Source organism: Pseudoliparis swirei, chromosome 8, assembly GCF_029220125.1.
Source record: "Pseudoliparis swirei isolate HS2019 ecotype Mariana Trench chromosome 8, NWPU_hadal_v1, whole genome shotgun sequence".
In the NCBI taxonomy this organism is placed as follows: Eukaryota; Metazoa; Chordata; class Actinopteri; order Perciformes; family Liparidae; genus Pseudoliparis; species Pseudoliparis swirei.
Genome location: NC_079395.1, coordinates 11,360,778 through 11,375,119, shown reverse-complemented (window position 1 = coordinate 11,375,119; position 14,342 = coordinate 11,360,778). Strand labels below are relative to the sequence as shown.

Sequence of the window (14,342 nt, the reverse complement as noted above, 5' to 3'; positions counted from 1 at the left end):
CTGCTAGTGGACCCAAATCTGCTTAAAATATATATAAATAATAATATAATAAAAATTAAAAAGAGTGCTCTTCAGATTAGTTTGGCAGATCACTAAATGTTTATTAAATAGTCACCAAATTATATAAATAAATAAAGCTGATTTCATGGTCAACAAATTACCTATACAATATTGTGCTAAATGTTGAACTTCCCCATCAAAGGATGAAGATGTGTTCACACAAACAACAAGGTAACTGAAATACTTTACAAAGATCTCATTTAACTACAAGATGATACTTCTTGCTGACTTACTCCTCAAAGACCACACTGAATCGTTCAATAAACAGACTTTATTAAATAAATGAATTCATACATTACATATTATAGAACAATTACAACTAACATTAGAAACATTCTGTTCAATTTCCAACATGAACAAATGATAACATGACCTTAATAAAAACAGTCTTCAAGCCAACCGGCTAATACAATATGAACAAAGACATAAAACACTTTATGTTCATGACAGAGTCACCGTTAGACAAGCAGTACTTCTAAAATATCCCATCAAATATCCCAAGGAAAGCTTCCTCTTCTTTGCATTCTGTGCTGCTAACATACAGTGTGTAAAAAAGAGGGGAGGGGTTAATCAGCAGAAATAGTGTACTTTAAAGTATATTCAATATATAAGTATATTTGCATTATGTACTTAGGTAAAATATGTTAATGAATACAAATGAAAGCATTGCCATTAGAATTTGTTCTACCTTCGGTTGACAGTTGAGCTGATGTTGGGTGGGACGCTCATTGTGGAGAAGAAATCAAACCTTCTGGGAAGTGGGGCCTCCTGGGTCTCAGTCTGCTTTTGGGGGCAAGCCGGTCTTTTGACAGTGATCTCCTCTCCGAAATTGTTTGATCTCTGCAAAAGGAGGAAGGAAAGCAGATCAGTTACATCTGTGTTTAGGTGGTTACTAGCTGAAAACTGTGAAAAGGGTATGATGATAAAAATGGTCGAGCACTGCATTGTAACCACAGTATTAAATGTATGGGGAACTATGTGAACAATACTCTCTGTGTCTGTGAATGTAGCCACTAAAGTGCACAAGTAGCACTAGCACATATTTCTGCATGCACACATACACACACGCACACCGCACGCACAGACACACACACACACACACACACACCTTTGTATTCCAGTCGTGTGTGATCCGGTTCAGTGGTCTGACTGTAACCAGTGAGGCTCTTTGTTCTCTTATTACAGGCAAAATCGACCTAAAAACAAAAAGATGCAGAATATTGTTACTGTCTGAACTACAATATATTAAATATGTTCCGCATTACTTGATTTCTGGTGTGACATCTTAATTGAAGATCATTTGTGCGTAACCTTACCTCAGTGGTGTTCTGGCTGTGGTTACACAGGGTTGGAGTTGGGAGTGACTCTGGAGTACTGGGACAGATGTAGCAGCAAAGCCTACACATAAAACAAAGGTGAAAATAATCAAAATTACAAAAAACGATAGAGGCATAATCCCTCAAAATAATGCCTGAAGTCGAGGATATATGACTTCCCTCCTCTCAATTACATGCAACTGAAGCTCCACTCCACCTGGCATGTTGTTGTAGACGCACTGCCAGGCTTCAGGTTTAGCACTCGTCAGACACGAGGCCAATGACGTCTCGCTGGCATGCACCAAGTTCTCGTCATCAAAGTCGTCCCATTCATCTCCAAGGTCAAAGCTGATCGTGGGTATGTGCGAGGACAAAGCGTTGAGGCTGTAAGCGCCTCGGTTTGACACCGCAGCCGAGCTGGCTGCTTTGATCCGGTTCAGCAGCAGTTTGTGGTTCTGATTCACAGCGACACTGATTTCTGGGTTCATCCACACTGAAGGACCTAAACACAAATTAATTAAATAAAAATAATAAATCCACCATCAAGTGGTGCTGCACTTTATTATTCTTGGATTCAATCAGAAAATCTCATGAGAATTTCAGCGTTTTTTTAAAGAGCATAATTGGGGACTTTGTATGTTTTATAACTTTTAGAACAAACTTCAAACCATCTATTACATTTTATCTACTTGATCATGTCTTTAAAAAATCCACATTCAATTTAGTGTATTAAATAATGTATGATCATAGCTTTACTTACTTTAAAACAACCTAATATGCACTGAACAATACTTTGAGACTTCTAGGTAATGTGCGAAGACGTCCCAAACCACTAATACGGTGTGTCTCGTCATGAGTTGGTTTACCTTCGGTTTCGATACTTTGACGTTGAGCACGAGGAGTCTGGGCAGTCTGCTTCATCATCCTGTGCAAGTCCTCGTCATAATCATCAAAACCTGAGTATAAGATACAGTCAAAGACCCTGTGATCGTTACATCCTACTCTAATAGGGAATGTGTTGAGTTCAGAGTTATCATCTTTAATTTGTTTCCTCCTGTCACCATCGTTCAGGTGGAAGTCGTCTTCTCCTGTCAGATCCACAGTCTCAGAGAGTCTTCCTGAAGCGTCACAGTGACTTCCTCCGTCCCTTCATCAAATACAGAAAGACATGAATATAATTCAGTCTCGATGACAGAATCTAATATGCAGCAGTTGTTACGGGACTTGTTCTACTATTTACACTTAAAGTATGAAATGTCAGTGCAACGGTGAATACCAGGAAGCAGAAGGCTGCCTCTCTTTGGGTCTGTAGGCAAACTCCTGCATGTTGACAGACACAGACTCCTCGCTCATTTTAAGCTGAGGAAATAAAACAGAACATCAAACACAGACCGATTCAGAATTATTATTATATGCAAAGATTATATCGAGAAAATTAGAATAAACCTTTAAATAAAATATTACATTTTTAAAGGAAATGTCTACATGCCTAACTCTGGTAATTGTGATGCATATACTGTACATTGTAATGGTATTCTCATAACTAAATATCAAGTATAATAGCTGTTCATGTCCAACAATTATGTTACATGTTACATTATGCAGCTCCATTGTGGCTGGTATGTTTTTATTGTTTTTTTTAAACGTTCCTCTATTTCATATACGTGTTCTTCCTCACCTTAAGTCGTTTGACAGGAGTCTGTGAAAGTGTGTCACACCTGCTCCTGAGGTCTTTCAAATAGGAAGAGAAACTGGACTCTTGATTTGCTGACCTCTTCCGTGCCACAGTTACACCTACTTTACCTTGAGGGCGGAGAGAAGACGTCTATCATCGAGACAGTTACACAAGGTAAAGTAAAGGTGCACATAAAGGCACAAAAAGAGACGCACAGTGAAAGAAGAATGATTGTACTCACAGCAGTCGTGGCCACAGAGATCCTTGTTCTTGCAGAAGTGGTTGCATTGTCTTTTATTGCCTGATTCTGATTATAAAGTGTTATTGGAGTAAATAAAATATATCTCAAATATCCAGACATACTAATTCCACATACACAATTTCACATTCCAGGATCAACAAACTCATCAGTAAAACCGTGTTGTGCCTTGGTCTGCAGCAGATGGGCCGTTTCCCCTCTGAGTCGCAGCTTGATCCGGAGGCTGTGGTCTCGGTCCAGTCGGATCAAAGGGTGTGTTTGGAAGATTATCATTTCCAAACCTCCTGGCTCCAGAGTAGTAGACGTTGAATTTCTGCTGGATGTCCAGGCCCACTGTGGGAGAGGAAAAGGCCCAAATATTCACTAAATGCACTTCCTCCAGAGCATTGACAGGCAGTCACGTCCAAGAGTCTGGAGCCAAGATTTGCAGAAACAAACTGTCCATTATATACGTAATCTATGATTATGAATTTGACGAAAAAGGACAAATGTCTGAAAATAAACATTCTTTTTTATTAATACTTACTTATACACACTTGTTTCTTAGTGATACACGAACAGTGAACATTGTTGTGCAAAGGGCCGGTGAATTGTTCAACATATATATATAAAGAACTTTGTACTGAACAAGCCAACATGTCATTATTCCCTTCTAAAATATAGGTGATACATATTGTGAATACATTTCTATGTTTAATGTTTTGGCATTTCCATGGTTTACCATATTGTGAGCTGATGAGGTTGACACTGATCTCCTCTCCTTTGGAGGCCTTTGCCACCTCAATCTTCTTCAACCAGCTGCCACACTTCAGCAGGACCGAGTCCCTGGAAACAAACCAGTGGTAAATGACCTGTTCTTGTTTCTAGTCTTCTGACCACTCAAAGCGCTTTAACACGACATGTCATCATCACCCGCTCACACACTGATGACAGGGATCTGCCATGCAAGGTGCCACCTGCCCATCAGCGCCAACTAACATTCATACACCGTAGACACAGCTACAGGAGCCACTAGGGGTCAAGTGCCTTGCCCAAAGACACACCGGAGCCGGGGATCAAACCAATCCTCTGATTGAAGGACAACCCCGATCTACCACAGATCCACAGTCCCTGTGGTTGGCAACAAGAGGTTGCCTGCTGGAAATATATGTTACATATTCTCAAACCAAGTTCTGTCTTGTTGTTACATAATGGTGACAGTCTAGAGTTATAGAGAAACAGAGAGAGTGAAAGAAAAACAACGTTTTTTTTCCCCCTCACGTGAGTTTCTGGAGGAAGACCACAGAGTTGTCAGAGTTTCCGATAATCAGAGAGATGTAGTGGTTGTCTGGAGCGGTTCTCCTGGCCAGCAGTTGTTCCTGGTTTTTAAGGTTCACCTTCACCACAATCTCTGCCGTCACACAGCTGTGCCTCGGAAGCTACGAAATACATAGAAAACGTTTGAGAAAAACTATTAAGCATAACAAAAAAATTATCAAATGCAACCTCGCAATAATAGCTGAAAAGTCTGACCAACAAAAAGTGAAAAGCTCAATTATATGATAAATATTATCTCTTTGATAATAAAACTCTTCTACCTGCTCCAGGGTAACTTCATACTTCGGGAGATGCATAACAGAGTCTTTGATTTGGTTGCCAAATGGTGGATGTCTGTTGACAATCTGAATAAAATCATGTTTAAAAAATCATGAAAGTACTTTATACATTCATTATTCGAAAATATGTATTTTTGTGCAAAACTTTAAGGTTTTTACAATATTGTGTTCAACATAAGCGGTGCCATATTGTGATCACAGTAGCTCAAACAATGCTAGATTAAATCATTTAGATTGTTAAAAAGTGTTTTAATTTTTTTATATATTACAGACTGACCAGCTCGAGCTCTCTGGCGTTGGTTTGCTCTATTTTGCTGAAAGTGGTGAGTCCAGCGTTCACCATGGCAGTTGACAGTGTCTGGCCTGAAAAACACAGTTGATATGAAGCGATGATATTTAGTTTGAGACTGCATGTGCATCTAATAGGAAGCTGTATTGAGTCATTCATTGGGCACTAACTAGCATTGAGATTTGTCATTGTATTACTATATTTACATTGCATGGATAACATATGTTTTACTATGGTGATGTTTATCTACCTATCTTTTCCAGCTGTTTGGAAACATAGAAGGAGTTTTCCCAAAGCTTGGCTCTGAAGCACTTCGCCAGGATCAGGGAGTTAAGCAGAGCGGAGAAACCGATCTTTGATCGGTGACTCAGAAACTCTGACAGGCCTGATTGGGACACAAATACATAAAAGTCAGAAAAATTACTAAATAAAACATTTAATAAGCTTTGTTTATTTGTTGTTCCTGATTTACCCAACATACATTTGCTGATGCGCATCCCATTTTTGAAGATCTTCGCTGTGTCCTGTGTCAGTCCAAACTCTTGAATTGAGATGGATCCCAACTGAGTCTGAATCAAGCTACAGGCGAGACAATGAGCACATAATATCTATAGTGCAACAGTCCATAAGAACTCCATAATATATATTCTACAATAAAATGAATACCAATGTTCCTTTTACACAGAGAAAGCACTGAATGAATAAACCTACCAGTTCACTTTCATCTTACTGGTTTTGATCTTTCCCTCAATGGGAAACCTGGAAAAATACAGAAACATCTTATTCACAATGGCGTGTGTCCACCATTATGCAGAGCAGGGGTTATGATACTGTATATGTCCATCCTTTGAATAAGTCTGACCTGATGGTGACCCTGTTCTTGTCCCTGTTGAAGGTGTTCAGAGGCCTCTTCTCATTCATTCTCAACTGAATGTCGCTGAACTCTCTGCTCTTCGACACTAACTCAATCTGAACATACAGACACTTCTGATCTGAATAGTGCTTTCTTTGCAGTGCCATACCGTAATCAGAATTTAAATAATGTCCATTTGAAGGAAACCAGCCTAACAATACACTGTGTTTTAATAAAAAACATTGCGGTGCAGTTTTATGAGGAAACCTACCAGGTCCGACAGGCTCTCAGTGCCAGACACTTTGCTGAACTGGTCCATGGTGTCAAAGGCGACACAGTACCGAGCCATCACTCTGCCACTCTCTGCAGGGAACACACGCAAACTATTTCACAGTTTTAAGGCCCATTACTAAAATAGGATTGTAGAAAACGGTGCAGATGTTATTCACTCCACTGAACAGAAGTTATAAAAATAAACTAAAAAGGATGATTTTCCAAATCATTCAAACCTATTCCTGCTCGCTACCTGTTGGTTTGATGTTGATATCTTCATCCATGTCGATCAGACCAATGGAGGACAGAGAGTTGAGGTTCTTCAGACACAGTTCTATGAGAGGAAAAATAGAAACAACCTCAAATCAGGCGGAAATCTCTGGGTCTAAAAAGTGAAGGCAATGTGTAAGAGCTTTAAACTTAAACTCTTTCGAACGGCCAGAAGGGGGCAAAACCTCTGGTGGCAAAAATAAGTCTGATTGTGGTCCATGTGAAGTCTATGACAAAATTAATTTCTTTCTTTAGTCAGTAGGTATTGCTAACGTGACTTTATGGTGACAACCGCTTCAACGCAGCACGATGTTCCTTTTGTATGTCGAGGTCCCATTTAAAGTAAAATAGACAATAAAGCCCGTATGCTTCAGGGCGTGGCTGCCGGGTGATCAACACATCGCTGCCACGGTGTTGTCATGTCTGGGAGTTTCTGTATTTCGTCTTACAACTTAAACCTTTTCACGGTGTATTTTCCGGTCATGAGAGTTAATGTAACCTTTTGGGCTACAAATATCCTATCCAGCTTTGGGTTCTACTTTCCTCCACCCAATCCTGTCACCTTTGGTTAAAAAAATTAAAGCTTGATGGTTAAAAAAATTAAAGCTACATCACGGTGATAACGACCCCTTCTTATTTACAGTTTATGCTTCATATAGAGTAAAAACAGTTGTGGCCCACCTTGCAATTTTGCTTCGATTCCAAATCTGTCCAAGTTGGCGGAGAAACCTGAAGTTGGAGTCGAGACAAGTTGCACTGACTGTCTTTTATAAAGAGTCATAAAAAGAAGCTGGATAGGAATTCTGAAACAGATCATTTCCTGTGTGTTTGCAGCTCTGACCATAGTGTGTGGGATTCTTGAGGGCTCGGATGTAGAGGAAGGTGGAGCGTATCCAGTCCAAAGCCATGTTCACATCACTGATGGTTTGGAGAACAATCTCCGCATTGAGGTGCTCGACCAGGTGGCTGTGTAAGCTAGGAAAAGAAGTATACTGTTACCTCGTGTGCTGCTGTGATAATGTCTCTGAGCGAGCAACAGTCAGAGAAAGATGAGAAAGACGAAGAAAAAAGGGACCGAGTTGTGATACCTGCTCTCAATGATTTCCACCCCATTCATAAGGTTCATGTACTTTTCTTTGGTGTGGAACTTGGTCATGATCACTGCAGTCGCAGACGTGTCAAACTTAGAGGAGGAAGAAACGAAAGTTGGTATTTAGTTTGTGCATTTTACTAAAATTAGTGGTTGCTATCTTTCTTACTCCATTTACTGTATTTAAAATAAAGATTATATTTTCACAGAAACCTTAAGATTCCTGCACGTTGATGGTACTCTTTAAAAACATCAATAAAGGGCAATGTACCTTGTGGTAAAATGGTACAGCAACCGCAAAGAAAATGCACACCCAAGTAAGAAAAATAATAAAGTATTTCATAGTTATTCTGCATTACTTGTGGTCTTCCAGCTCGGCCAATCATCTGCAGCAAGTCAGACTTGCAGTACTCCTCACAGGAGCCTCCCACATACTGCATGGTAGACTTGATCACCACCAGATGAGCTGGCAGGTTCACCCCCATGGCCAGAGTCCTGGTGGTAACTAGAGGATTATGAATCAGACCACAAGCACAAGTTCAGTGCCCATGAAATGCAATAAAATAATCAATTAAAATGTCTGTACCAGTTAACGGGAAACGAGTGTGGTAAATAATTTGATATACTTAAATTAGAGCTGTACCAATAAGTCGTACAATTAGGCATACAATCAGTATTAGTGGATGTGAGCTTTAAAAAGTAATATTAGTGTCATCTATATCATGTACAATGCTCTTGGCATACTAAAATACCAGAACAAGTCGGGTTGATCGAACATGATATGGGTGAAATACGGATCAACGCGGAGGAAGTAACCTGTGGCACTTGTCTTTCCTGTTTACGTCTGCAACGTTACAAAGACAATACAGGATGGTGTTGCACACTTGTATGGACACATAGACATTTATAGCACAGGATAAAACTGTACTAGTGATAAAGTCTCACAGAGGACGGGCAGGTCTCCCAGAGTGAAGGCCTCTTCTATCAACTTCCTATCAGACAAGTCAACTCCTGCATGGTGGTAACCAACTCCGAACATCACCAGATCTAGACCACAAACACAACACCAAATAATGGAATACAGTCGGTACATCGATGAACTCTGGACTGACACAGGTTTCAAAGTCTATATCTGGTGGGTTTTGACATTTAGGTTTTAAAAATTGACTCACCTCTCAGTTTTAAATCCAGAATAGAGTTTGCATATTTCGTCAGCCTAAACAAATTATAAGTAACAAAAAGTCAAGATCACGCGCTTTCAATGAAGTTAACTACACTGAAGATGACTTATTATAGATAAGTTAGAAACAAACCTTTGCTTGTGCTCGATGCTCATAATGAACCGAGCGTCCTTGGCCAGAACTGCAGCTGACTGCTGCACTCCTTTCCTTGTAGAGCAGAACTACAGAATACCATAATTATTATAAACATAGACAGATATTTTTCAAATAATCGAAGGAAATATTATACGTTCATTAAGAAGTAAAGGTCCCACCTCTTTCTGTAACTTAACCCTTGTGTTGCCTTCGGGTCAATTTGACCCGATTCAATGTTTCACCCTCCTGTCGCCTTCGGGTCAATATGACCCGATTCAATGTATAACCCTCCTGTTACCTTTATATTTACTAACATATTTTACCCTTGAGGTCAATATGACCCCAGCTATTAAAATCTCCAGAAAATTATTAGAATTAATATTGTTTTCCAAGTTTAAGTGTGAGGTACTTTATGTTTGTTTGTTGACTCCCGAAAGAACACCGACATTAAACACTGAATCGGGTCAAATTGACCCGAAGGCGACAGGAGGGTTAAATAGGGTTAAATAATGATATAATCAACACACAAGCAGAAAACAAGAATAAAGTCTGGCTCAGTTTCCCACCCACCACTAGCGCAGGCTTCTGGTCAGAGTACGTTTGTATGATGTTGGCGATCTTGTAGTTGAGCGAAAGGTCAAACTTGAACTCGGTTTGGTTCGGGCTGCAGGGGAATCCCAGCACCACCTTCCTCAGTTTCACGGGGCGGTGGCTCTCATCCATGTTCAGATATGTGGCAGGACCGCTGTCATCAGACAGCCAGTCTGCTATCTAACAGCAAAACAAAGCAGATGAGACAATGATCTGTTTAATAATCTACACAAGAGATAAGGTACAAACACAGAATTGTGTCAATGCATTACAGGGCAGTGCCTCAATGAAGTGCCTTTCTTAATTTGTTGCTATTTTGAAAAAAAATCCTACTTAATCACATAACGGAGCGCTCCAGTTAACCAATTTATCAATGAATCATATCATTCAGAGAGATTTGCCCACACTGTTATTTGAATTGTTTTCATAAACAAATGTCTGCTGTGCTCTTTCTTAGCCACGTACATCCGAGGTGTTGGGTATGGTGGCTGACACAGCCACAAACCTCATGGAGAGGCCTGTCTCTGGATTCTGTGCTGTTCTGTAGGCGTGCACAGCCTTCATTCTGCTCACAACTACTTCCAGCGTGGCACCGCGGGTCGCATCCTTCACCACATGCACCTGGAACAACAACAGGTGCTAGTTTGCTTTATAAACATATTTCAGGCAATAGAGATGTTAAGTTGATAACATTTAATTAATATGACGATGCGCATCGCGTCTGAAAGACCTACATAGACAAGTCGTATGTACTTCCCACAATACATTGGCCACATGATGTATCATCATTTCTTAAGGGCTGTCAAAGGCTGAGGGCAGAGGCTGAGTATGTGCCATCAGTGCTATAATAAAGTTTGCTGTTGGCAGTACATCTCAGAGCACATGAGTGCACAGTGAGCATCCATCACTGTGAATGCAGGTTATGAGACACTATGAATACTCAAAAAAGGGTCTTTGAACAAATTATCTGACCTCATCGATAAGGAAGAGCCTGACGAGCTGCAACAGACAATTGTCCTTCCATTTTCTTGTCATGCTGTCCCATTTTTCCTGTGAAAAAATGAATACAACATTACATATTTGTATGAAATTTGTATCACAAATATATTGTGTTGTCTTATTTTTCCTTAATTTTTGTCGCATTTGTTTAAATAAGTATATTGTCACACACAGGTGTGGTCAGAATGATGTGGGAGTCCTGAATCTCAAAGAAGTCATCGATCTCCGTGTCGCCCGTCAACTCCTTACAGTTCAGCCCCAGAGGACCAAACTTCTTCTTCCAGCTCTCAAAGCACTGGCTGCAGAGGGCTTTGATCGGGGCCACTGGCAAGATCAAACAGTGAAAGGGTCAGACACCCCCCAAATAACGTCATCAGAAATCACACGTTCAAAGCCCCAGTGCATGATCAGAGTCAGGTGTATTGTGTTGAAACATTGTGGCTGTATAATTCCTTCTGTATTTTGTGTTTTCAGTTCATAAGTGAAGAAAGAAAATCTATGTTCATGGGAGTCTTGGGAGTTTAAAAAATATGTCGGAATTTATCTAAACTTTCAAGATAGGAATCATTTTCCCTTTTATTGAGACTCGAAAATACAACTTTTTAGATACAAAATATATATATTCCCTCTCGGCCAAATCTAATCAGAGATTGATCTGTGTATCAATAGGGTCTAAATACTATTATGCTCACTATAGACAGCTTTGACATCTCTCCAGGGCTCTGAGGTCTCCATTAACAGATGAATGATGGCCAGCTCAAACAGCACTGTCTTCCCAGATCCAGTAGGAGCACACGCCACAAAGTTCTTACCCGTGTAAAGAACCTGTAAATAAACCAAACATGACAAGGCAATGAAAAACATCATGTTCGTCAATCGTCAATCTCTCATCATTCTGGTTATAAAGGCTTTAAAAAAAAATGCTTACATCATCTAGTGCTCTGGACTGAACATAGTTGAAAAAGGGGAACTCCTTGAAGACAGATCTGAACTTAGCTGCTTTGTTAGCATGGTTCAGGAAATCAAACCACATTACTTGAGAAATTGCATTCCAAGCACTCGATCACAATTCAAACATTGAGTTGACTTATGCAAAAGAAAAAAGGATACGGATTTCAGAAACTGGTCTCAAAACTCCAGACCCAGAGGACCCTAAAATGTGCACAATCAAAAGATGACATCACTTTAAATTAGTCACACTCTCACTGATTCCACTGATTCAACCATTACGATTATATAAAAGTTAATGACAATTTTGTAGGGTATAAAATCAAGGGATTTTATTTTACAGTGAATGTTAACTACAATGTCAGAAATGACAATCGACCACAAGGGTTTCTCCTGTTACTCCACCGCTATACTGTTTTGCAATGCACCACCTAGTGACCAGTATGTTGCATTACAGTGGAGCGGTCAACGAGGAGAGCTCACCTCATTTCACCTCATCACCCAAACACAATGTGGCAGCTGCTGCCATGGCTAGAAATGTGCATGCTCATTAGCTGAACCACTTTACATAAACTATAAGAGTGTTATTTGGTAAACCAGTCAACAACTATGAGCACAGCGCATGTCTGTGACGGTGTCAATGCAGTGCAGCACCTTGTATGCAAAGAGGCAGAGGCGTCATGGGCGGAACGAAGGCTCTCTTTGTGCCCTTGTCCTGCATCTCAGCACGTGCCGCCGTCTGCGGGGGTCGGCCACTCGCTGCAGATGAGCCCAGAGGAAGGGATGGGAGGGGGGGCTTGGGAGAGCGAGGAGAAGCTGCCTGGCTAACTGTTGCCCGTGGCGGCTGAAGAGGAGGAGGCACTGTCACCATGGCAACCGCACTGATAAAAGTTTGAGGTCTAGATGCTGTCTGGCTTCTGCTGCTGCTGCTTCTGAGGTCATCTATGTTTGACGAGTCACCTCCACTGTTCAACACCTGGACCTTGAACAGGCTGTTGTGGGAGGGAGAGGTGAATACAGAGGGAATAAAGAATTCAGATGAGGAGGAAGGTAGAATGATAGAGGGAAGACAATTGCAAGCTTGGGGGCTTATTTGAAGAACCGGCCTCTGAAGCATCTTTCTATGTTACTCTAATGAACCGTCCACACGCGTAAAAATCAAGCCTCTTCATTGCAGTTAAATCTTAACTAAGCATGTCATGGATTCCAATCACCTGAGGGATTAAAAAGGAAATATTTTGAACAGCCAAAAAATGGAAACATGGCTTTTATACTGAGAATAACATTAATCCTGCAACATTTCAGCACTTTTAAAATGTTCTGCATCCGCCTTCAAGGAGAGAAAGATAGTTTTTGGCCTGCTATTTACAGCCTTTAATATGCACACATTAGGTCACAATTATATTATGTCAGCTTGACAAATAACTGACACTTGCCTTTTCCGAAGAGGATGTGCTTGGCTTTGCTCCAGAGACAAACCCCTCCTGCTGATGGCTGCATGACTGGAGTGCTGCAGGGTTTTATCTCCACTTCTGCCACTCTGACCGGAACCCTGAGAGTAATCCTTAAACCCATCACTTCCCCATAGGCTGGTGCTATTGCTGCCACCCTGAGTTTGCTCAATCTCTTTCTCATCATTGTTATAAGTGTAAGGCCTGTTGATTTTTGATGGTAAAACCTTAAGGCCAGCTGATCCTTTCGAAGGAGGCAGGAACGTATTGAGTCTCTGTGGGAAACCTGTGAGTATTATTAAAGAGGGAGAAAGAGTCATCAAACAAATATATATATATTATAAGACTCAGAACCTGGTGTATTTACGCAAGCCAAGGACAATTGCGTAGGCTTTCAAGCCTATTCAAACTAGCGTGACAGTGAGCCACAAAGTTAAATTGAGTGGTTCCTCAATAGGCTAGATACTTAGCAGTTTACTCAAATCAAGTGAAAAGGAATTCACCCTAATCCAGAGCACAACATACTGTATAGGGTAGGGATAGACTCTGCCTTCTTCTGCACATCCTGAGTGGCTGGAACCTGAGAAAGGGATGGAGGCACGTCCAGCTGCCATGGACTGACCTCCTGGTGCAGTGGCTTTCTGCCAAATACAATCCACCGGAAAAAAACATTAATTCAGCTGTGAGCGGAAGAAAAGAGGGGAATGATTATGGGTTATATTTGTACTCACACTTTGTGGACAATGGGTTTCTCAAAAAACAGATTGTCCAGGGACAAGGTGCAGTCATCGGTGTCCAACATCTCATCCGATCATGTAGGCGCTGGTTATTTGAATGCAAAGCCGAGCAATGTCAATCAATCACTCTGAATCTAGGTTTGAGACATCTGGAAAACAACCCAGAGATACTGAGTGAGTTTTATGAGATCTAAAAGCTATTGTTGCTGTTAGTTTAAGCTTTTTTTCTAAGCTTGTTTCAGTCTGCTGCAACAAAACAAACAGACCAAAGATAATTTACCATATTTTCATATCATGATATATGCTCGTTACAAAAACTAAGCTTTCAAATGATTTGTCAGTTACATTATAATTTGCATTAAAATGTAAATGGTTATGTGTCTCTTATATAACCATAACAAGGAATATTTCTGATAATTCAATGTTACTGTACGCATTCAATACGGCTAACGCTAGTTGCAACTTCAATACAACTGAATGATCTTTAAGTAGCCAGCTTGCTGAACAGTTACACACAAAATGTTATTTTGTGTCATGAGGGATGTAGGGTAATAACAATATCTCACAGTAAAATACTTGAATATCTACCTAGCTTCATTACAACAGTGGAGAAGACTAGC

At 40.5% G+C, this 14,342-nt stretch overlaps 1 protein-coding gene across 2 annotated transcripts; it reads right to left on the bottom strand.

Annotated features, from left to right (window-relative positions):
* Nucleotides 1-316: 316 nt before the first annotated feature.
* hfm1 (helicase for meiosis 1) lies at nt 317-12,485 on the bottom strand. Of its 2 annotated transcripts, XM_056421020.1 has the most exons (36): nt 12,189-12,485; nt 11,697-11,738; nt 11,515-11,585; nt 11,279-11,411; nt 10,759-10,910; nt 10,560-10,637; nt 10,053-10,208; nt 9,567-9,767; nt 8,994-9,082; nt 8,853-8,896; nt 8,626-8,727; nt 8,040-8,185; nt 7,679-7,773; nt 7,432-7,565; nt 7,272-7,319; nt 6,574-6,654; nt 6,319-6,410; nt 6,057-6,163; nt 5,906-5,953; nt 5,676-5,773; nt 5,445-5,579; nt 5,183-5,268; nt 4,888-4,971; nt 4,571-4,728; nt 4,032-4,135; nt 3,479-3,643; nt 3,293-3,358; nt 3,055-3,179; nt 2,653-2,735; nt 2,438-2,523; nt 2,243-2,332; nt 1,594-1,878; nt 1,377-1,458; nt 1,169-1,256; nt 749-900; nt 317-593 (listed from the first exon to the last, which is right to left on the bottom strand). In XM_056421020.1, the coding sequence occupies exons 1-36, from the start codon at nt 12,403-12,405 to the stop codon at nt 536-538; spliced, it is 3,981 nt and encodes a 1,326-aa protein (XP_056276995.1). In that variant the 5' UTR covers nt 12,406-12,485; the 3' UTR covers nt 317-535. The 2 variants fall into 2 exon arrangements, with proteins under 2 accessions (XP_056276995.1, XP_056276996.1); XM_056421021.1 differs by lacking the exons at nt 317-593; nt 749-900 and having other exon boundaries at nt 1,571-1,878; nt 2,243-2,523.
* Nucleotides 12,486-14,342: the final 1,857 nt, after the last annotated feature.

Excerpts from the sequence above, each read along its gene's own strand:
- hfm1 (XM_056421020.1), bottom strand. The coding sequence starts at position 12,405 with ATGGTGACAGTGCCTCCTCCTCTTCAGCCGCCACGGGCAACAGTTAGC. Across the intron at positions 1,879-2,242 it reads TCAAAGTATCGAAACCGAAG|GTCCTTCAGTGTGGATGAAC; the intron begins GTAAACCAACTC and ends ATTTGTGTTTAG. Across the intron at positions 1,459-1,593 it reads CGTCTACAACAACATGCCAG|GCTTTGCTGCTACATCTGTC; the intron begins GTGGAGTGGAGC and ends TTTTATGTGTAG.